The sequence below is a fragment of the Sorex fumeus genome, unplaced genomic scaffold, assembly GCF_029834395.1.
Source record: "Sorex fumeus unplaced genomic scaffold, SorFum_2.1 ptg000051l, whole genome shotgun sequence".
Classification (NCBI taxonomy): Eukaryota; Metazoa; Chordata; class Mammalia; order Eulipotyphla; family Soricidae; genus Sorex; species Sorex fumeus.
The window spans coordinates 29868440-29892661 of NW_026606108.1; the positions used below are offsets into that span (position 1 = coordinate 29868440).

General features: G+C 36.8%; 1 protein-coding gene across 1 annotated transcript in view; it reads left to right on the top strand.

Moving 5' to 3' along the window:
- Positions 1-22181, top strand: part of ADAMTS19 (ADAM metallopeptidase with thrombospondin type 1 motif 19) — a 248810-nt gene extending 226629 nt beyond the window's left edge. The window contains exons 23-24 of the mRNA XM_056124756.1: positions 18762-18939; positions 21112-22181. Coding sequence (XP_055980731.1) covers positions 18762-18939; positions 21112-21263 — 330 coding nt within the window. The 3' untranslated portion in view covers positions 21264-22181. The remainder of the gene's footprint in view (positions 1-18761; positions 18940-21111) is intronic.
- Positions 22182-24222: the final 2041 nt, after the last annotated feature.

The window sequence follows — 24222 nt, forward strand, 5'->3', positions numbered from 1 at the left end:
GGAGTGATCCTTGAGCACTGCTAGGTGTGCCTCACCCTTAAAATAAATAATAAAAAAAAAAAAACCTTACAACTTAGAGCAATGCATGTTTCTTCTGTCCTAGGAGTCTCATAATTAAAAGTGATATTTGTATTTATGTTTCTTGAAAAAAATCTTTCACTTAATCCATTCCCTTATTATTTGTACTCAAATTAAGGGAGCTGCTGAAGAAATAAAGTTAAAATTCAAGGTAAATTCTTCTGACTTGTATAATGTTATTTTTATTTAGAATGAAATATAGAGTCTGAAAAGAGAAACATTTTCTCCCTGGTTCATAAAATAGGGGATAAAAATAGTGACCATATTTGAAAATAGACACAGTGCAGATACCAACTAACCAGGCTCACTAAACCTAGGGATCTCTCCCCCTCAGTTTTTTACTCCTTCTGCTAATCTCAGTTTAGTAAAGAAAACACATCATTACATTTCCAGTGGCTTTCAGGTAGAAGTATGTCAGAAGAATTCTTAATTCTTACCTTTATCTGGCTTTTGATAGCCCACAGAATCCTGTCAACGTATCAGTTCTGGAGAGAAAGCATTGTGCAGTAGTAGGTTCTCTGTCTCAAGACAGGTTTTTTTTTTTTTTTTTTTTTGAGTCAAATCTTCCCTTATCCTACTTGAGCCTTACAATGCGGGGTGGGTGGGTGGGTGGGGGCGGGGGACAACACAAGAGTCAAATGTTAACAGGAAAGACAACTTTCAGGTACACAGAGATGCTACAGGAATAAGAGTTCTGAAGAAATAAAAAAGAATAACATTTGTCTAAAAGTAAGTTAACCGAATCTTGTTTTTTTTTTGTACACAAATTTAGTATAAATTAGATGATTTATTTCTGTAGCCAAAACAGACTCAGCATTTCTTTTGTGTTGATAAAGATGTCCTCATTGTACAAGGAGGTACTTACTGTAAAAGAAATGTATTTCCTGTTTCCAGTAAGGTAGAGAAGTTCCTGCTCTAGCTATTTCTTAAGAAATTCTAATTTAAAATAGTCAGTATATCCCTTTGACATATTTTGGGGTGATTTTCCTGAACTATTACTAAGCCTAAAATATATGTACATAATATTTAAACATATTTGTTTGAATTACTTTGAATGAACTTTTTTTCCCTAGTGTTCTTTTGCCACCTAGCTAAAACAGCCTTTGTAAGGAAAGAAGCTAATGGATCAACTACATGTGTGTCTGTCTATGATATCTATATGTGTTTTGGAGCCACACCCAGCACTTTGCAGGGAACCATGGTCAGGATTGAATCCAGGCCTCCTGCATGCAAAGCATATGAGGTTATTCCAGCTCCAAATATTCTTCTTTATACCACAATATTTTACCTAGGTTTGTTGACGTCCTTGTTTCCCTAAGAGAGCCAGTGTATTGAGCTCTTGTTTTCCTTTAATGTTGTGCTATGTTCCATTTCGTGTTAGTAATCAGCATGCACAAATTGAAAACAGTCACCTAAGTGAACTTCATCCCTCCATTTTATTCCTAAAATTAGTGTTATAATGAAGAACATAAACAATGGCAGAGAAAACCTAGGTCCTTATTCTTACCATCTGTATCTTACCTTCTTTGAGGTCAATTCATCCAGTTTAACATCTTACCAGTATTTCAAAACTATTGATAAAATTACAGAGACTTAAAATCAATCATTTGTCTATAACTAGGAATACTCAATAGACCCTCCAAAAAGTCTAGCTCTCCTTGCTTTCTTCCTTAATAGTCTGTTTTTCCCAGTGTTTTAATGTAATTGAATTGATGACACTGGAACAAGGTAATATTAGCTAAATGGAGGCTTACTGAGAATATGAGTTAAGACTCAAATTGTGTTTCACTGCATTTATATCAGTCTGGTTTCTAGCACTTCTGTTTTGGGTGGTTTTCTGTGAATGGTGGAAAAAGCTGTAGAACAGGTTATGTGGAGCTGGATAGTACAGCCAGTAGGATTGCTAATCGATTGATAGTACAGCCTTGCATATGCTAATCTCGGTTCAACCCCTGAGTGTAGCTGGGTGTGCCCAACCACCCCTACTCAAAAACAAAAAAAAAAGAACTCATATAGTGACTCCAGCTAAATCACATGTAGTTTCTTTGCTTTAACTATCAACACAATTATATGTCACAAGAATATCTATAGTATATAGATATAACCTGTGACTCTTTCCTGATACTATAATTCTGTATTTACTTGTTTACTAGTTAAGGATCAGTGACTTAAGAAACAACAGTTCATTATGTCTATAAAATATAATTTTCTGCCTTTATTTGAACTGCAACTTGTTTTCATAGTCAAAAAAGGGTCAAATATAAGAGTGTTATGCATCTAACTGTTATTCAAAATTTGATCTTTCATTAAGCATTCATAGTACTAACTCTTGTAGTATTAAGTGGGTTATACTTACTCAAGTAAATTTTGCTAACCTGAAATTGCATATAATTACTCTTACATGATTAATAGTTTTGGAGGATAGAATCTAGTGATGATAGAGTTGCAAATAATGCTAGAAGCATATATTATATTGATAGCATGGTATTATAAGTATGTTATTTTAACTTCTACTGCAACAGTTTTATTCAGTATACTCTGTTAAAAAGAAATACAAAAATTAAAGCATCACTTTCTAACTATGAAGTTGCATTAACAGGATTTTATGTTTGATTCAATAGTTAGAAATCTTGAAATTGTATCTTACAATAATTTTTTGCATTTTTTTCTATAAGTAATTTTTTATTTATAAAAGATATGTATATATCTGGATTATTTCTAAAAAAGTTTGCTTCACATAAACTGTCTGTTGGTGAAATCTACCTAATCTATTTTCCTTAAAGACATAATTATGTATTCCTTTTCCTTAGTAGGTGGCATTTTAATTTCTTAAAAGAACCGCAAAATAGAAATAATCAACTAAATTAATCAACATTATCAAAGACACCTAAGGAGTGATCTAGCATGATTAAATAAAACTATGGAGTATTCTAATACTGCATAATCATTAAATTAAAATAATTTCATAAAAGATTTCTTACTGACATGTCTGTAGCAAATCTACAAAGGCAGAAGATATATTTCCAGGTCGTTTTAAACTTCATTCAGATTAGCTGGCACCATTCTTCATCCCCCCCCCAAAAAAATATTAAAATGTTCTTTTCTCTATCTTTGTTACAGTGGGTTCTTATACAAAATATGTGACTTTGCAGTCTGATTAGGCTGCTTCCAATTTTCACAAGATCTTTGTCTTGATGAACCTCTATAGATATTTTCTACATAGTTGATTATAATCTGTCAGTATAAAGAGTGGGACAAACGAAACACAATTTGAGTCTTAACTCATATTCTCAGCAAGCCTCCAGTTAGCTAATATTACCTTGTTCTAGTAGTCAAAATTCAATTGCATTACAAAATTTTATGACATCATAGTTGGTGGGAAGCTATGAATAAGGAAACTTCTTCCTCTGGAAAGAAAACAGTGAAATTTTAAAGGAAACACTTTATTAAATCCTATGGGTTTAAACATATCTATATCAATGTAGTCAAGACTGTCTTAAGTAATTAAGTATCTGTATATAACTGTTGATGCTGGTGCTGCAATTTGTGATAATTAAGCCATATCCAAGGGTCAGTCCCCTATACTTTTCTCCTTAAGTCAAAAGGAACAAAAATAACTGAAAAAAATTTGGAGAATGGTGTTGACTTGCAGGCAGCTCTAGTAACCTATATCCAAACTGTTAGTTTTAATACAGCTAAACTACCTGAGGCTTAACAGACTTTTTAAGGGAAGCATAATTATGTTAGGATTTTCTTTCAAATTGAAATAATAGCGAACAAATGCTTTAGCAGACTCTAAGAATAAAAAGTATCTAATATTGACTATAGCTGGAATAGTGAACAAGATAGATATTTACTGAAGACTTGCATGCCATCATTTTTATATTGAATTCAAATTAACTTAAAGATACCTCAGATTTGCATCCCAAAGATCATGGAAAGTCATTCATTCTTTCAGAGGTGGTCTCCATATATGAGAAACCCAGAGTTAAAGAGAAGCAAATACTTTCTGCTGTAGGAATTTTTATATCATTAACATTACTCTGTTCTTGGTAAATCTCATAGAGAGACTAGTATGTTTTCCTCTCATGATCAAAAAGATCATGTCTCCTACATCCCTGATGTAGCCAGTTTGTTATTTAGCACAATATAGACTTTGAAAAAGTTTACATTAGATTATTCAAATTTCAGGGACTAGTCATTTTTTCTTAAAAATATTTATACTGAAATCAAACTTATGTCTACTGATGCTTATGATTCTAATAATAAATTATGAAAATTTATGGGGTAACTAAGCAAATATGAACCTATCATCCTGAAATCACAAAAATTCAAAGATTATGACCTTGTTTTTTTAGAATTAAGCGATATTTCTGAAAATATGCTAGAGATCTTTGGCAATATCTGAACATTTTCTTTCAAAATGCACTTCTCAGTTTATACTAATAATAAATGAAATAATGAAAAGTCTTTCATAAAGCAAAGAATCCCATTTATTTTGGTCCACTCCTACCAGTGACAAGAATGAAGCCTGGGAAAGCTCATGCAAGGCAAGCACCTTAACTCCTGTATTTTCTTTCACCCCCATTATTTTGATACATTCCCATCTTGCTACTTAACTTCCTACCTGGAGAAGATAAATGTCTTCTAAATCATGCAAAATATCCCCAAACTATAGGATATCAAACTGTTTGTCCCACTCTCTACACTGACAGATTGTAACAATTTTTCATGGCTCTCATCTTTAAGATCTGAAAGTTTTACCTGTTTCCCCAGCTGTATTAAAAAAATTGAATTCCCAATAAGTTCAGTTGTATTCAGGTAGTGTCATTAAAGTGAACAGAAACGCACTGGATCTGAGAGGCCGCCACTCTGAAGCAGTGTTTTCCCCTTGCATTGGGAGGATCCTGGGAGGTAGTAGTGGAGCAACCGGAGGTGTTCTGTTTGTTCTTTGAAGGTGGGTTTCTAGGGTTTCCTGAGTGACTTTTTTTTCTGACGAGGGGAGGCAAACCAAGTAAAGAATGGAGACCTCTGATAGTGAAACATCAGAAATTCCAGCTCTCCAGTTTTCTCAGTCTGGGTATGTTTTATTTATTTATTTATTCATTTATTTATTTAATTTATTTATTTTTATTGGTGAAACACCATGAGGTACAGTTATAGACTTACAAATTTTTGTGCTTGGGTTTCAGTTATACAATGATCAAGTACCCATCCCTCCACCAGCGCCCATCCTCCACCACCACAGGTCCCAGCATCCTTCCCACCCCCCCATCCCCCCTATCTCACCTTGCCTCTGTGGCAGGGCATTCCCCCTTGTCCTCTCTCTCTTCTTTTGGGTCCTGTGTTTTGCAAGAGAGGCATTGAGTGGCAGTCATGTTTGGTCTATAGTCTACTTTCAGCATGCTTCTCCCACCCTGGGAGGATCCTCACAACACCCTTTATTTGGTGTTCTCTTCTCTATATGAGCTTCCTTTTCCCCTAGCACATGTGGCTGGCCTCCAAGTCATGGAGAAAAATTCCTGGTACTAATCTCAGCCACTCCTGGGTGTTAGTCTCCCACTTTGTTGCTTTATGTTCCCCAGATGTATGTATAATATATGTGTATGCATTTATATATGTAATTATAAATACAGATAAAGTGTGCTTAATATTCTCTGGATTACACAACACAAAAATATTTATACTATTTTGATGGGCTGGAGCAAATAGCACAGCAGATAGGGCCTTTGCCTTGCACGCAGCTGACCCGGCCGACCCGGGTTAGATTCCTCTGCCCCTCTTGGAGAACCCGGCGAGCTGCTGAGAGTATCTTGTCCACACGGAAAATCCTGGCAAGCTGCCTGTGAGTATTTGATATGCCAAACACAGTAACAACAGGTCTCACAATGGAGACATTACTGGGCCCGCTCAAGCAAATCTATGAACAACAAGAGGGTAGTGCTACAGTGGATTGTGCTACTATTTTGATTCTTACTGTCAGTTTTCTTCTGCAATATAGGAGGGTGTCCATGAGTTCACCTTTAAGTATTATTGGAAAGTTGCTTGTGAATAAATGTGACTGAGTTTTTAAAAATGATGTTTATGTTCTTTGTAAGGGATGGCATAAAGAACGCCCCAAAGTTGTTTTGGGGGACAGTGAGCATCAAAGGGAGAAGTAGTAACATTGTCATCATGACCACTCAACCCCACCACCCCCCACCCCACACACACATAGACACTCTCAGTCTATAACAAATAAGACTTTCGTAAGTCAACAAGAATTATAATAGTTCTTTTACATTGGTACAACTACTCTGGAAGTCTGTATAGTGTGATTCCACAAAACATTAAAAAAAGAAATGGAGTACTAGTACCAGTTACCCCCACTTCTGGGTATTTACTCGAGTAATAATATTAAAGCACAAATTCAAAGGATATATGTGGCCCATATTTTTGAAGCATTATATACAGTAGCCAATAGTTGGAAATAACCTAGTACTCTATTGATAAATGACTGAAGAGGTATTCTATGTAAACAATGAATCATTGCCATTTTTAACTACATGAATGGACCTAGTCTAAATATTATACTAAGCAAAATAAATTAAGAGTTCAAATGCAACATCATTTCACTCATATGTGATACATAAGGAAATGAAATAAATTAATCCAAAATAAATGCTGAGACTATAATATCAGATTAATGGTAAACAAACAGAGAGAGGGAGAGGGTAGGGGTGAGACAATTGGATCAAAGGGGCAGATTGTACAGTGTAGGATAGATTTGAACTTTTAGTAGTGACTGTAATATATAGATAAGGATTTATAATACACACCTGAAACAATGTTATGCTATGTTAAATTTTTTAAAAAGTGACAGATTTTTCTTACAGAATAAATAATAAATATTACACATGTATTAATGTGTTTTATAAAATAATGTATTAATTGTTCAGAAAAACTGCCAGAGAGGATAGTTGCTGCTGTCTGCTGCAACTTGAATGGAACTAGTTGGCATCATGTTGAATAAGAGTAATTCATAAGCTGAGCACCAGCAGAATTTCCACTCATCCCAAGACTTTATTAACTACTTTTTGGTTTAAAACAAATTCTTGTATAATTTTGATGATAAATCTGTATGCTTATATCAAAATTGTTTTGGTTTTTTTTGATGACTCTTTTGAAATATACCTAGTTCTCTGTTAATCAGACATATAGTAATATTTTGCCACATGCATGTCCTAGATTTGTAACCACATGTACAATTTTATTAAAGAGACAAAACCTGGGGCTAGAGCAATAGCACAGTGGGTAGGGCGTTTGCCTTGCACACGGTCAACCCGGGTTCAGTTCCCAGCATCCCATATGGTTCCCTGAGCACCACCAGGAGTAATTCCTGAGTGCATGAGCCAGCAGTAACCCTTGTACATCACTGGGTGTGACCCAAAAAGAAAAAAAAAAGAAACAAAACCAATTTGAACTATAGAACTTAACAGTGAATTAAATACATAGGCAAAAAAATTTTCAAATGCCTGACCTCTCAGAATGGATTTGAGTTCTAAATACCTATGTGTTAAACAAGACAGGCTACTTTTAAAAGACACTGAAACATTGACCAAAAAAAATTAGTAAATTTTAACCTGCCTAGCTTTTGTTCCTTAGTTTTCTTGTTTCACACTCATGTTATTAAAGAGAAGATAGAACAGCCAAACATATACATAAATGAATAGGAATGTTGTGCTAATAATTTCCAGTAGAAGTCATCGCTAGTTTCCTTATGACCACCTCTCTCCAATATGAATGCTACTTTTATTAAACCACTTTAGTTTAATTCATTCAGTCTCCCAAAATAGATTATCCAAGTCAATGCTGCTAACCTTGTTACATATTGGTACTTATCATTATAGAGTATATCAGTTTTTTTTTAAGAAAAAGAACTATATGCCAGTGACAATTTTCTCTTAATTTAGGAATTCTTGTTTCTTATAGAGGCCAGCTGGAAATAAGTAAAGCATTACAGAGCCTTCCTTAGCTGTTGGCCTGGAGAATACACATTCTCTCCAAAATATATATATTTGGCACAGTCTAGAAGGAAGGAATCTCGGATAATCTCCATGCTGGCCAAGTGTGAGGATTATTATTTTTAACCCACAAATGCACTGAAACTTGATTAGGCATTGGAGTTTTTTTCGTATTTTTGTTTTCAGGAATTCAAAGTAGATCAGAATTAGTTTAATTTGCTGTCAAATGTACTCTAAAATACCTCACAGTATTTTAACTACTGTGTTAGTATAATGTTTTAAAGGTTACAGGGGTTCTAAGGGGTTACAGCTTGGAGATTTCCACAATGTAATGCACTCAATATCATAAATGAACTAGAAAAACTAGTTGATTACTTAGCCTCAATTTACAATTTTGCTTATATCCTAATTTTCCAATTGGCCAAATCTAAATTATTTAAATATTTTGAGTAACAAGAAACCAAAACATTGTTAATGTGATTATCCTAAAGTTCTGAAAGGAAATGGCAAAAAGTAACATTTAATAATTTAAAAGTGTGGAAACTATGAAATATCAATATCTGAGATGAGATATTGAAGTTTGGTATTAGTTCCATATTCAAATCACATATTCAGATTATCTCTCTAGGAAAATAGACTACATTCATAACAATTGTTATAAATTACTATACAAATAGACTTATTTTAATGCATGTTTTTACAAAATGGTAAAGTGAAATGCCAAGTTGCATTTTGAAATTTTGTATTCTAATGCTAAAATTTGTTTTTCTTTTGATCAAAGTTCCTGTCATATGCTTTAAGTTTATGGAAGGTGATTTTTCTTTATAATCCTTTTCATATTCACTTTAAAGAACCATTACAAGATCTTTATCTTCACAGAGGAAGAATTACAAGGCTCACTCACATTTCAAGCATAGCTCTTCATGCAAGTTAAATTAAAAAACACATATATGTTTACAGCTTGCCCAACAACAAGAGTGTGAGATGTCAAATATGATGTGTAGAATAGATCTACCTGATCTCAGATACAGGGATCACAGAAGTTCCTGGAATCAGGGCTCACTGGAAGGAGTGATGGCCTTTTTAAATAGTGAAGTTAAGATATTCATGGATATCTCATTTGTGAAGTATTCTTAAGTGAAATTAAGTTGTCCAGAAATATATCCATTACTTTTTTGACAGGATGATGATGATTTTTGGTGAATCTGACAGACCTATGAGACTACATAAGTTTTATCATATCCCATGCTGGAAATTTCTGTTAGCTTCATGAATATTCAGTGCAGAATGACAACTTTATACTCTGCAAAAGCAGATTTAGTTGGTACTGTGGAGAACCCTTAACACTTCTCTTCCTTATACTGATACTTATAAATGTGAAGGATAGTGTATACTGATAACTTTGTGTCCCTTTCTCAGAGTTAAACATGCTATAGCACAGCGGGTAGGGCGTCTGCCTTGCACGCAGCCAACATGGCCGACCCAAGTTCGATTCCTCCGCCCCTCTCGGAGAGCCCAGCAAGCTACCGAGAGTATTTGATATGCCAGACACAATAACAAGAAAGTCTCCAATGGAGACGTTACTGGACCCGCTCGAGCAAATCGATGATCAACGGGAGGGCCTTTACTTTACTTTACTTTTTCATGTCAATATACTAAACTATGTATTTGCCATCATTCACTAGTATTTAGTCAACATTCACTAAACAACTGGTATTATTCTGAAACCGAGGTACAACACATGTAGCACTGTAGCACTTTCCTCCTGTTGTTTTCAATTTGCTCAAGCGAGCACCAGTAATGTCTCCATTGTGAGACTTGTTGTTACTGTTTTTGGCATATCGAATATGCCACAGGGAGCTTGCCAGGCTCTGCCAGGTGGGCTAAATACTCTCGGTAGCTTGCTGGCTCTCCAAGAGGAATGAATAGAACCTGGGTCAGCTGCGTGCAAGGCAAACACCATACCCGCTGTGCTATTGCTCCAGCCCACTATACACTAGACTTTTAAAATTACTTAAATTGTCAACATATGTAAGACAATTATTTGAAAAGATTCAGATTCTTGCTAAATATACTCATTATATCATGAAAATAATATTTACATATAAAATAATGAAAACTTAACCAAGTATACTCAAGTAACATGGGCTCCATCAGGAATTTATTTATACCATCAGCTAAAAACTAATTCTGTGTTCCTAAAATGTGTCAAATTTGTTGTGACAAACTTATAATTTCATCAGGGCTCATTTAAAATCTACACTCACTAACCTTATTAAATATAGAAATTATAACAAAATGTCTGAAAATGGTCTTGAACATCTTTGTTATTTATCAATTTTTATTTTTCTTTTATGTAGAAGTAATGCTCTTTATTCAGCCACTGATTAGCTGATTGAATTGGCATGAACTCCAACCTTACTTTTTTTCCATAGAGCTGTTAGGGTGTAAGTCTCAGTCATACAATGAAACACCCGTACCTTCACCAGTGCCCGTTCTCCACCACCAAAACCCCCAGTATACCCCCATCCAACACCCTCCCCCTACCTGTTGAACAGGTGATTTCCACATTACTCTCTCTCTACTTTGATCACATTCAATATTTTGACACCAGACCCAACATTATTATTTAGGATTTTACCCCAAAACTCAGATCTGCTAAAAAGGCAACAGTAGACAATTTGTTTTCTATTGCTGGTTAAGAATAACATATGGTGTTGCATGGCAGCAGTAGTGGTCGCGTAGTTTTGAAATTCCAGGTGTTTTTTTAATTTTTTTTTTATTTATTTGATAACTGTGGGAAAAGTTACAAAGCTTTCAGGTTTAAGTCTCGGTCATACAATGATCAAACACCTTTCCCTTCACCAGTACTTATTTTTCACCACCAAAAAACCCAATATACCCTCCTCCCACCTCTCCAAATGCCTGTGAGGCAGATAATTTCTACTTAACTCTCTCTCTTCTTTTATTACATTTATTATTTCAACAAAAGATGCACCATTATTATTTAGAATTTCCCTCCAACAATCAGAATTGCTGAAAAGGCATTGTGAAATAATTTGATTTCTATAGCTGGTTATGAGAACTATATTATATCATGCGGCCACTTTGTGGCTGCGCAATTTTGGATTTCTGATACTTTACTAGGTAAGTCTGGAGGGATTTCTCCAAAGAGTTGGAATAATTACAAGACTGGTTTCTGTGCATCTGGTGTTATGGCTGTGCCGGAGAGCCACTTGTGGGGGGCAACTCGTTACCTCGGTAGGGCGTGAAGGACGAGCTGGTACCACCCCTCTTCCCCTGAGACTGCAGTTTCCTCATCACTGCCGGCTCATACCTGGCTTTCCAATAAGTTCTGAGGCGGCAGCCACCTTGCTGCTGGGGGCGGGGGGTTGGGAGGGGGAAAGGGGGAAGGGAGCAACACCCTTTCCCTCCTGGCAGGCATGGCTCTGTAGTTTAACACATAGTCCATTCACTTTTCTGCCGCAAGCTTCCAGGCTCTGGATTAAGTCCTTTTGCTCTGAAGCCATGGCCCTGCCGGAGAGCTGCTCCTGGGGGAAACTCGTGACCTCAGTAGGGTGTGAAGGATGAGCTGGTACCACCCCTCTTCCCATGAGATAAAATTTCGAAGTTTTAACACTTAAATCTGGAGGGATTTCTGCCAAAACCTCCTGGGTTCTGAGATTTGTTCCTGAGTCTCTGGGTTCATGGCCATTAAGCAGCTTGATCAGGAGCCAGAGAGGCCATTTGTGGGCGACGACTCGGGGTCTCATTGGGAAGGGGGGGAAAGGGCCAGCTCCACCCCCAATCCATGAGGCCTCACATGTCTTATCACTGCGGGTCCAAACCTGACTGTCCAGTGGCCTCTGGAGGATGGCAGCCACCAAGATACCAGAGGTAACAGCCAAGGCACAAAACCTATTCCCACCTGAGTTGGCCCAGAACTGGCAACCTACTGCAGGGATCAGACGCATTTCTGCCAAAAGCCGTTGGGTTTTGAGATTTGTTTCTGAGTCCCTGGGATCATGGCTGTTAAGTAGTTCGATCAGGAACCAGAGAGGCCATGCCTCCAATTATATAGCTGAGTCCGAGGTGGTTTGTGGGTGTGTCTCCCACATACCTAACTTTTGGCCGTTTACTTTCTTGTTAAACTTTGCCCCAAGTTTTTGGGGTCTTGTCAAAGGCACAGCAGCAATTTTGGGGTTTCTGGATTATCTATTTTTTTAAATATAAAACCAAGATCTTAACACTAGTAATGCCATAAGTCATGATGTATTAGCAATGCTATTTCCATTGTCAGTTTCTTCCTGCCCTTTACTCATTTGTGCAAAGCTTACTCTCCATCTTTTGCAATGGAGGAAAGAGTCCATACCTTGGCTTGTCAGTAAGATGGATTTACAGCCATTCAGTGCTTATCTCATTCCTTAAAGTGAAGCATTTATTTTTGGTGTGATATCTCGAACATTTTTCCAATTTCCCATTTTTATTGTATACAGGCCATTTAATAAATTTGCCAATTGATTCTGCATTTTTACTACCTTTAGCAAGACTATCTAAAGGTACCGTCTGACTTGTAAATGTAACTTTCTAAAAACTTACGTGAAGCATATTTTTAATTATTTTTCTAATTAAATCATCATCTGATACAGAGTTACAAAGTTTTTCACTATTGGGTTTCGGTCATACAATGTTCCAACACCATTCCCTTCACCAATGTATATTTCCTACTATCAATGACCCCACTTTCCTTCCTGCATCAACCCCTCCCTCTACAAACACACACACAAGCCTGCTTTGTAACAGGCAATTTTCTTCTATCTCTCTCCGTCATTTTCTTTCACACTCCCTCTCTCTCCATTTTGGCATTCATGGTTTGCAATACAAATACTGAAAGATTATCATGTATATCCCTTTACCTACTTCCAGTACCCAATTCTTATCCAGAGTGATCATTTCCAGTAATCACTGTTATATTGGGCTTCTATATACTCCTACCCTCCCCACTCCACCACTTGTAGTAAGCTTCCAACTGTGGGCTACTCTTCCTGGCCCTTGTTTCTACTGTCCTTGAGTATTAGTCTAGAAATTGAGCTTCCATATGACCCAACAAACCACTTTTGGGAGTATACCCAGGGGGCCAAAAACCATTCTGAAGAAAAGCCATCTGCACTTCTGTGTTCATTACAACGCTTCTATATTCACAATAGCCAGAATCTGGAAACAACCCAAGTACCCGAGAACAGATGACTGGGAAAAGAAATTATGAAGAAACTATGCTATATCTACACAATGAAACACTATGCAGCCACCAGGAAAAATGAAGTCATGAAATTTGCCTATGAATAGAGGGACATGGAGAATATAATTCTGAGTGAAATGGGTCAGAAGGAGAGGGACAGACATAGAAGGACTGCACTCATTTGTGGAATATTTAATAAAACATAGAAAATAGAATTTCTTAAGAGTTCCCACTTACACCCATCACCAGATCACCTTTGTAACAAACTGTAAACATCCAAGCTAAGTAAGCATCAACTCTATATTTCTCTCAGTTCATTTAATCACTTAACTTCCCGTTAATCATCGATTTGCTCGAGCGGGCGCCAGTAATGTCTCCATTTGTCCCTGTCGCATGCTAGTGTAGCCCAATTGCGTTTATTTAGGGGAATTTTTTTAGAGGTACATTACTGTTAATTCTCAGCACTTGGCCTAAGAACAACAGAAGAGAAATACAATTTTAGATCATGGAAAAGGTTATAAATTCTAAACTATATGTCTCATTTTAAAAGAATATCATTTTGCTTTTAATTTATTACCACATGGATCTCATTGTGAAATGTTTTTTGCTAATCATTTTAATATTCTCAACTTTGATTTTTTTTTCAGTCAATACAAGTCTCTTTTTTCAAATACTCTGGTCAGGAAATTTTTCTTATAGAAAAAAATGTCAATAGCAAGTTCATCATGTTTAGTTTGACCCACAATATATATATAGCACAGTTATAATTTGATACAGTCTTTGAAACTGTCACTAAAGTCCTAAGATGAGAAAGGATTTTTGCTTTTGGCTTGGTTTGGGTTTTTAGTCACAGTGTTGCTCTAGGCTACTATTGACACAGTGTTTGGGGATCACTACTTGACATACATGGGCATCATGAGGTGTCAGAGATTAAACTCAGACTTTCTGCTTGCAAAGTATGTTCTCCAGCTGTTAAGCTATCTTGCTGGCCCAGAGAAAGATCGGTTTATGTCCACTGCGATATGTAGCTATTTTGATAGCCTCTTACAAGTTATTAATGTAAATCCAAACACAGGGAGGGGTATTATTTTCTCAGGTAGATAGGAATGATGAGTATCACAAGTTACTACAACAAATTTCAATTGCAGAGACAATGAAGCTTATTATTATTATTATTATTTAGTAGGAAACAAGTTTTCTGTGTGCCTTGTTTTCTGTGCCAAAGGGGTGATAACTCTGAAGTTATGAGAATGATTTTCTAAGCTTCGTAAGTTTATCCTAAAGATTATTGTTTTGTTTTTATTCTAGCATGCCTGAGACATCAAGATTGTGTTTCTGTTCAGAGTTCCAGGCTTCTGGTCCATAGAATTGGTTTATGAAGCATTTTATTTCAAAGGCACTCAAGACAATACTAACTTGGAGAACAGATGATTTTTTTCAGTCAATACAAGTCTCTTTTTTTAAATACTCTGCTCAGGAAATTTTTCTTATGGAAAAAAAAATTTTCAATAGCAAGTGACCTGGGACATCCCTGTATTTCTTTTTCAGTTTCTGGCAAGTCAGTGTTCCCATTTTAGTGGAAGTCTATAGTGCTACCTTATTTCAAATATATTTCATATTTAGTTCATATGGGAAGAGCTGGATTTAAATGTGTTAGAAAAAAAATGACTTAGAGAACAAGTGAGAGGTAAGAGGTGGAGCGACAGACTACTGCTAATGACCCCAAATCCCTAAAAACACGGAAGACCCATCCCGTGCGGATTCAAAGGCTTTGTGTCTGAAGTGGGTGTCCTTCCCATGCAGGACTGTGTCACCATTTCTCTAAATCCTTCCCCAGTTATCCCTCTTAAATTGCTAAGCATCCCCACCCCAGACTTTCACAGTTTTCCTTATCAGCTTTAGTTTTCTCCTTCACAATCATCGTTGTATATTGCTTATATATTTTTGCTCCCCACAATTAGAATGTGAACTCATTGGTGGGTGGTGGATGTTGTCTGCTTCATCTGATTCAGAAGAGTGGCATTTTGTGAACTTCTGCTTAATATTTTTTGAAAGAGTGAATGAAATAATATCTATGAGCACCGCATTTTCCATTTGTAAAGCTACTAGATTTAGGGGAAAGATTAAGTCTACTCTGTGTAAAAGCATAGCAGTAAATGCACAAGTAAAACAGGAGTGTTTCGTGTCCATCCATTTGTGTTTATCATTGAATACATAGAACTACCATTAGGTTGTCTATTGTATGACTTGGCTTACCTAGAACAATTTATGGGTATGTAAATGCATACAAAAGTGTATGCCTACAGTCAGAAATTATTACCAACAACTACTTTCCGAGTTTCCTGATTTGAATATGTGATCACATAGCACAGCGGGTAGGGCGTCTGCCTTGCATGCAGCCAACATGGCCGACCTGAGTTCGATTCCTCCGCCCCTCTCGGAGAGCCCGGCAAGCTACCGAGAGTATCTCGCCCGCACGGCAGAGCCTGGCATGCTCCCCGTGACGTATTCGATATGCCAGACACAGTAACAACAAAGTCTCCAATGGATACGTTACTGGGCCCGCTTGAGCAAATCTAAAAACAAATCATGCATTTTTCTCATTCTCTCCTGGATGTGTTTCCTTCTCAATTGCTTCCCCTCCCGCCCCCGCCATTTCCCTAAACTATTTTATTTAATGTGGCACTGTCTTCCCCTTGTTCATCGATTTTCTCAAGCGGGCCCAGTAACGTCTCCATCATGAGACTTGTTGTTACTGTGTCTGGCATATCGAATACGTCACGGGTAGCTTGCCAGTCTCTGCCGTCTGGGCGAGATACTCTCGGTAGCTTGCCGGGCTCTCCGGGAGCGGCAGAGGAATCGAACTCGGGTCGGCCATGTTGACTGCGTGCAAGGCAAATGCCCCACCGCTGTGCTACAATGCATATAAATTTTCTGTAGAGCAGAAGAGTTTTTCTTATATCATACAACCTGAGTTAGAACAAAACAAATTCTTCTAATTTATTAATAGTTGTCTTAATAGTAAAATACAAGAATTCCACTTTTACTTGCCAAATGAAAGAAAATATTTCTGACTATTAGCCTAGAGAGAACATTAGCAAGCAACAGGATTAAGGGATCCTCAGGTGGACAGTCTGTAAATTCAGTATACTTGGACTCAGATGCCAGTTTGACTACTTTTTCTCTTTGGGGGATGGAGAACACATCCAGCTGTGCTTAATCCTGGTTCTCCATTCAGGAATTGCCCAGGTCAGTGGACCATATGGGTTGCCACAGATCAAACACAAGTTGGACATATGCAAGGCAAGCACCCTCCCTACCCACTGTACTGTTGCTCTAACCCCAATTTCACTATTTAAATGTAAAAATGTTGCCAATGTGTTTTACTTGTCTGAACATATATTTTCTCATCTGTGTGATAGAAATAGTTAATGATAGTACACATGGGCTTCATATGAGATATAATAAATCTAACCTCAAATAATACCTGGCATATAATAAATCTGACCTAAAGAGTATTTGTTAGTATTGTAAGAAAAAAACTTTCAAAATCTTGAATTGCTGGTTTCCTCTAATCTTAAAACAGTAATTCTAGAGTGCAGCTAACAATACAAAATATTAAACAATCAGTTAAAAGTGAATAAACTGCCAGTTTTCATGGCGTTTAGTACTATTTTTAATCTATTGTAGCATTGTGTTTTTAACAGCCCCAATAGAGTATCATTTCTGAAGTTATTATTATTATTTGGTTTGAGGAACATGCCCAGTAATGCTCAGGAGTTACTTCTGGCTCTGCACTCAGAAATCACTTCTGGACGTGCTCAGGGGACCATATTGGATGCCAGGAACTGAACCCAGGCCAGACATGTGCAAGGCAAATGCCCTACTACCATTCCCACCCCATCTCTAAAATAATTATAGTTTCTTCTGTTTTTGTTTTCCTCAGAGGATCCTGAAGATAGTGGGTGATAAATATATGCTTGAAAAAACAAATAATTGATGTTTGGGATATTCAAACTATAATTTTGAGACTTCATAAAACAGAACTTTGGTCCCACCATAGTTGGATGCGACAGCAAATACTTAGATAATAAAATTTGAGTTTTCACTGTTACAAAGCTTCACCACTTAAAAATGACCTGACTACAATCACAATGTTTTTACTTGCAAAGTAATTTGGACTGAAAGCAGACTATAATCTACTGCAATATGTTGCTTAAACAAAAAGGAAAAACAAATCCTGGGAAGTTATTTGCTAGAGGCAAGATTAGACAATTCTTATTTCAAGCCCAGATTATTTTGACTTTTTTCTTCTTATGTCTGTCTTTAATCACAGGGCTATGATTTATCTAAACAACCAATTATTTAGTAGTATCTTCTAAAAATAAAGAACCTTGGGATTTTAATTGTTCCATTTCAAACATCTGTTTTCTTAAATTTTCAATATAATTCTTTCCAAAATATATTAGAGAGTAATTACTCGGTAGAGTTTGGTATTTTTTATTATTTGTGTTCTAATGAAAATTAAATTCCAAGTCTATTAGAACAGTTCTGTCCCAGAAATTGTAGGACTTCTGTTATATATTCATTCTGAGTTTATATATTATGTTATATATTCTGAGTTGTTTTGCCCATATTCTTTGGACTTGCTTTAAGATTAACCAAAACTATTGGCAATGACATTTGGCCAGTTATTGGGTTTGTCTGAATATGACTAAAAACCTTCCTTATTATAGTAGCCTGGCAAGCTCCCAGTGATGTATTCAATGTGCCCAAAACAGTAAAGTAAGTAAAGTAAAGGCCCTCCCATTGATCATCAATTTGCTCAAGCAGGCCCAGTAACGTCTCCATTGGAGACTTTGTTGTTACTGTGTTTGGCATATCGAATATGTCACGGGGAGCTTGCCAGGCTCTGCCGTGCGGGCGAGATACTCTCGGTAGCTTGCTGGGCTCTCCAAGAGGGGCGGAGGAATCGAACTCGGGTCGGCCATGTTGGCTGCATGCAAGGCAAACGCCCTACCGCTGTGCTATCGCTCCATCCAGTACTTGGATGGGATGCCAAAAACAGTAACAATAAATCTCACAATTTGTTGTGAGACGTTACTGGGCCCGCTTGAGCAAAATCAATGAACAACGGTAGGACAGTGCTATTAGAGTATAATTTTAAAGGCCAAGTACATTACAAATGTTTTTCATTTGCCTTTACTTCTAGTCAGATTCTACTTTCCTTATCCACCTTTACTCTCCTGCATCCACTGTGAGCCACAGCTCAGGTTCTGTGCAGCATTACAGCCATGGCCCTGACCCAGGTATTAGGTCAGCTCTAGATGCTAAGTTCATGTTCACTTTTAAGAACTATGGTGAAAAGGTGCCTTATACATCTCAAAAACTAAAAAAGGAAACTGCAAGGAATATTTTTAATAAATCTGTGTCTCTTCTAGTGCTCAATTACCTGTGGCAAAGGGATGCAGTCCCGTGTTGTCCAGTGCATGCATAAGATCACAGGAAGACATGGAAATGAATGTTTTTCTTCAGAAAAGCCTGCAGCCTACAGACCATGCCACCTGCAGCCCTGCAATGAAAAGATTAATGTCAATACAATCACATCCCCCAGACTGGGTAAGCAGATACAAAGGAGATGGCTTTGAGAACAAAGAGAAGTTCCCAGTTTCTTTTATTTTGCATGTCACTTTATTTTTCCATTTATTAACTTGGAAGGTGGAGCACATCTGGTAGTGCTCAGGGATCACTCTTGGTAGTGCTCAGGGAAACTATTTGTGATGCCAGGGATTCAACCCAGGGTCAGCCTCGGGCAAAGCACGCACCTTACCTCCTGTACTCTCTCTCTCTGGCCCTGTATATCACATTAAAGCTTAATTATGATCCTTCCTGTTATAGTTTATTCCAAATGATTGAGTAAAACATCTTGTAGACTAAATTAGTTTCATTCCTGAAACTACCACCTCAGAACTGCCTGGGCCCCCAAATACAATTGCCATACCACTCCAAGTCGTTTTGGGAAGATGAAAAACCTGAACCATACTTGTGATTTTGACTAGTTCAATAACAAAACTCTCAATTGAGGTAAAGTCTGTGGAAAGATGAGTTTGTAGAACAAAAACTTCAGATTTCTCCACTGATCTCGTGGTCCTGGGTACAAATTGGAAGGGCCGAAAACAAATGGCTTTTAGATGACTGGAACGTGGATCTATTGAACTAGGTATACCCTTTTCCCCTTCAACTGTACAGACATAATATTAATTGTAAATCACTTCTATAATAATTTGTATACACCATTTTTGTTAGAAATTTATATCTCAATTTTTGTTAGTTAACCTAACCCATCATTAAGAAGCATCATATAGATTTGTAAAAGCTGTAGCCTAGAATTGTATTATAGATATTCATGAATGCACTTGCTTCTATTTCAGCAGCAACTAGTAGCTTTTAACAATACAATTACCTGGTTGTCATTGAGTGATTTATATTGAACATTCTCTGTTTAATCTCTGTATGAAACCTCCAAAGGAGTAACTGAATCACATAGAATAATGTTGCAAAAATGCAAGGAGCTAAATAGTAATGGATGTTTTTCTAGGCATATGACTAAATCAAATGAAAAAATTTGGCTCTTTGTGAAAATACAAAAATTCACGTTCCAGCCAAATAATTAGCATTTCTCAGAAATAATCAGTTCAAGTAAAATTAAGACTAGTTAAGACAAAACATTAAGCAATCTTTGAGCAGATGCATCAAATCAATGTATTTAAAAACAACATAATTCCTTTATCCAACAATTACTTGGAATCTTTCTTGAAATGTCATGTAACAGAAAAAAATGGATTAAAAAAGAATTTGGTTACATTTGCATTTTCTTTGTTTATTATTTGTTGAAGCTCTATCCCAAACATAAAAGAAAAAAATGGTTATAACATCTAAGGGTTTTAGAGTGAAATGATGAATCCTATTAGAATAGTGGCTAAAGAAGTGTAGCAGGAACCAATTCTACTTTTTATGCCAAAATACACTATTCCTTCAGAAAAACTGAGGCCAAGTCTACATGACCAAGTTTCCTATGCCACATTCTCATGTCAAACACTTGGTTATAAATTTCAGTGACTTGTGAGGATCAGTTTTAAAGTTGCCTGAAATAACAGTTCCCATATATCCCACTTTAGCACATGTGCCGAATAGCAAATGAGAAATATGAAATAACTATGAGCATCTTCTTGTTTTGCTGATTCTTTGTATCATACTTCATCCACAACAACTCTTCTGTTTATCATCATAAAGGTGGAGCCAGTGAGCACCTTCACTTTTTTGTTCTAATCTTTTCAACTAAAATTCCCCCAAAGAAGTGTAATTAAAAGTCCTAAAAACAAGAAGCCAGAGCGATAGCACAGCAGGTAGGGCATTTGCCTTGCAAGCGGCCAACATGGGTTCGATTCCCAGCATCCCATATGGTCCCTGAGCACTTCCAGGAGTAATTTCTGAGGTACAGAGCCAGGAGTAACCTCTGTGCATTGTCAGGTGTGACCCCCAAAAGAAAAAAGAGCAAGAAACCATTTGCATTATAGCTCCTTGTACTTGGGGGTCTCTCATGTCTAACACAGCTCTTCCATGAGATTATCCTCTTGTCTCTTCTACTGTAATGTGTGTGAATATCTTTGATCGCTGGAGTACCAGAAGATAAATGAGTCTGAATGAATGTACAAGATCACCCCACTCATTTTCTGCTCACCAAATCCAGCCTGTCTACCTGTATTGAGTTTCCTGTGTTCTGCTTCACAGCTGCTCTGACTTTCAAGTGCCTGGGAGATCAGTGGCCTGTGTACTGTCGGGTGATCCGTGAGAAGAACCTCTGTCAGGACATGCGGTGGTATCAGCGCTGCTGTGAGACGTGCAGGGACTTCTATGCCCAAAAGCTGCAGCAGAAGAGTTGACCCCTAGAAGGCTGGCTGGATCACAGCTCTTTGCAATTTCATTATTTATAAATACACACGCTAGCATGTTCTTCAGACCAAATATTATCAGGTTACTTGTAATTTAATCAAATTAATTTATTGTTATTATTTTTTCCTGCCAAACATCCAGTATATATTTGGGTTATACAAAATTTTTATTTACATTATATGGCTTCACATACAAAGAACCTTTTTAGGAATAAGTTGGACCAAGTTTCCGGACTAAACAGTTTTTTTAATTACAAGATTATTAGGCATAAATATATTTTAGCTAGGGTTGTTTCTAAGATGCTACTCTCTCCATTAATACCATTGTGTTACTGAGAATGTATACTTAGGTAATAGTTTAGTTTTATATGGAGAGAGAAAATATTTTTTGGTGTTCCAATGCAGAACAAGCCCATTTTCTGTAGAAATATGCAGGAGATGAGTAAACATAACAAAACCTCATAGTGTTGAATAGTTTTTTCTTAGAGGATATGAGTTTGGGTCTGAGTTAGAGAAATTTGTAGGAAAAAATTCTACTGTAATGATAACCTTATTTTAATAATGGGAAAGTCCAAATAGAGACTTTGATCATGTTCATGAACATGTACTTGAACACAAGTATTGTAACAATGAGACACTGTAATGATTTACACTGAATCACCATTGCACTGTTGATATAGTGTAGAAAAACTTATAGAAATAACAGCCTACGAAAATGTGTATTGTTTTAACATGCTGTTATTAGAATTTAGGTGTTTTTTAAAATAATTTGATAAAAGGAGGTATTGATTCACCCATTTCATTGTATCTTTTTTTAGCAGATTATCAGACTATAGTACTTAGCCTCACAAATCATTTTAAAAATTACTAAATTTCAGCCTTTTCTTTAGAAACAAGTTGTGGGGGGAAATTTATGATACTGTGGCAGTTTCAGTCTGTTTTATTTCCTTTCAAAAATTAAAATAAAATGTTTTACAATTCTGTGAAACATTAAAAAAATCTTAAAATTTTTCTTGTGAGAAAAAAATTGTACATGATTCACATGATTTCCTAGATTTTTTTTCAATAAACTATGTGAAACTTCCTGTTGGGAGGCAATTCTTCCTCATCTCTCACATTTCCTCATGCTTTGGCACTCTCTTTCATTCTAAATATCTCTTAAGGGACACTTGTGTAGTGAAAATTCTTGGAATATACAGTGTCTCTATTTCCAGCAAAGGGTAGAGATGTTTAGTTCTCATTATAAAAGTTTCAGTTTCCCTAATCTTGGGAGAATACGAAACTTGTATGTCCTGTAATACAAATCCTGTGTGTACAGATATCACTGTACGATCCTTCCCTTGGGAATTAGGGTTCAGAGACCCAATACAAGAAAACACTGTTTTCTGCTAGAGTAATTACTATTGGCAATACAGGTTTGTGTCTCTAAACCCAGGCTGTATTCTCTGAAAGTGTGGGAGATGTACTGGATAGAGTGAAAGAAGTATTCCTCCAAAACTCACAGTTCTTGATACTTTTCTCATTAACATTTTTACCTTCATTTTAGTGTTTATTTTAATATATGGAAATTTTTGTTTCTACATTGTCCCTCGGGCTGGAGTGATAGCACTGGAGTGATAGCACAGCCAGTTAGGGCATTTGCCTTGCACGCGTCGACCCAGGTTCGATTCCTCCACCCTTATTGGAGAGCCCAGCAAGCTACCAAGAGTATCCCGCCCACAAAGCAAAGCATGGAAAGCTACCCGTGACATAATTGATTTACCAAATACTAACAACAAGTCTCACAACAGAGACATTACTGGTGCCCGCTCGAGCAAATTGATGAGAAACAGGAGGACAATGCTAGAGTGCTACATTGTCCCTTACTCTGTATGACCTTTCATTTAATTTCAGAGATAAAAGATTAACCAGTATCAATATATCTTATGTAAGACAGGAGATCTGGAAAGGAAAAAATAAAATCAGAATAGAAGACATTTTTTATTTCATTCCTCAGTTTTTGAATCCATGAATCTACTTTTTTTTTTAATTGAATCACAGAGAGATACAAAGTTACAAAGTAGTAGTTTATGATCAGGTGTTTTTTTTAATACTGTTTATTGGTCTATGGTTCACACCAAAGACATCTTAAGAGAGTATATCTGCACAGCTCTATAGTGTTTTCACCCTGCTAGAGACCTGAATCTTTACATTGATAAAAAGGGGATAAAAAAGATAATGACACAACACACTCTATTTACTCACACTTGGAGGCACTATGAGAGAAAGGTGATACCAGAAATTTACAGGAATGGGAGCCAACTGCCATCATTTATTTGCAGTAACACTCTGAACAGAACAGAAGTACTCTGAACAGAAATGATACTGTACACAATACTGCAACAGTGAATGAGGCATTTGTTAAACAGACTGGGGTTGGCAGAAGTTTTGTGGACAAATCCTTATTCTGAGTAAGTATTTTTGTGAAAACAAACTACTATTTTATTCAGGACATGATCTAACGTAATCAAACAGCAATGAGGTATTGTCCTCCTCTTCCCATGAAATGGAGCTACATTTGGAACATTTTTTTTTCTATATTACTATTGAGTCCTAAGGATTGACTGTAACAAGAATGACTTTGACAAATGGAATCCATGTTTGTGAGCCTCTGCCCACTACTACTATTGGTACCTTTACTCTTTGTTTCTAAACTACTTAGCAAAGACAAAGCTGGGTGATGGAGGAGACTGGATCATCTCCACTGTCACTATCACTATCACCCCTTTGTTCATCAGTTTGCTCGAACGGTTGCCAGTAAGTCTCCATTCATGCCTGTCACATGCTAGTGTAGCCTAATGGCATACTGGGGGCTCTTTCAGGGTCAGGGGAATGAGGACCATCATTGTTACTGTTTTTGGCATATCAAGTACGCCATGGGTAGCTTGCCAGGCTCTGCTGTGAGGGCAGG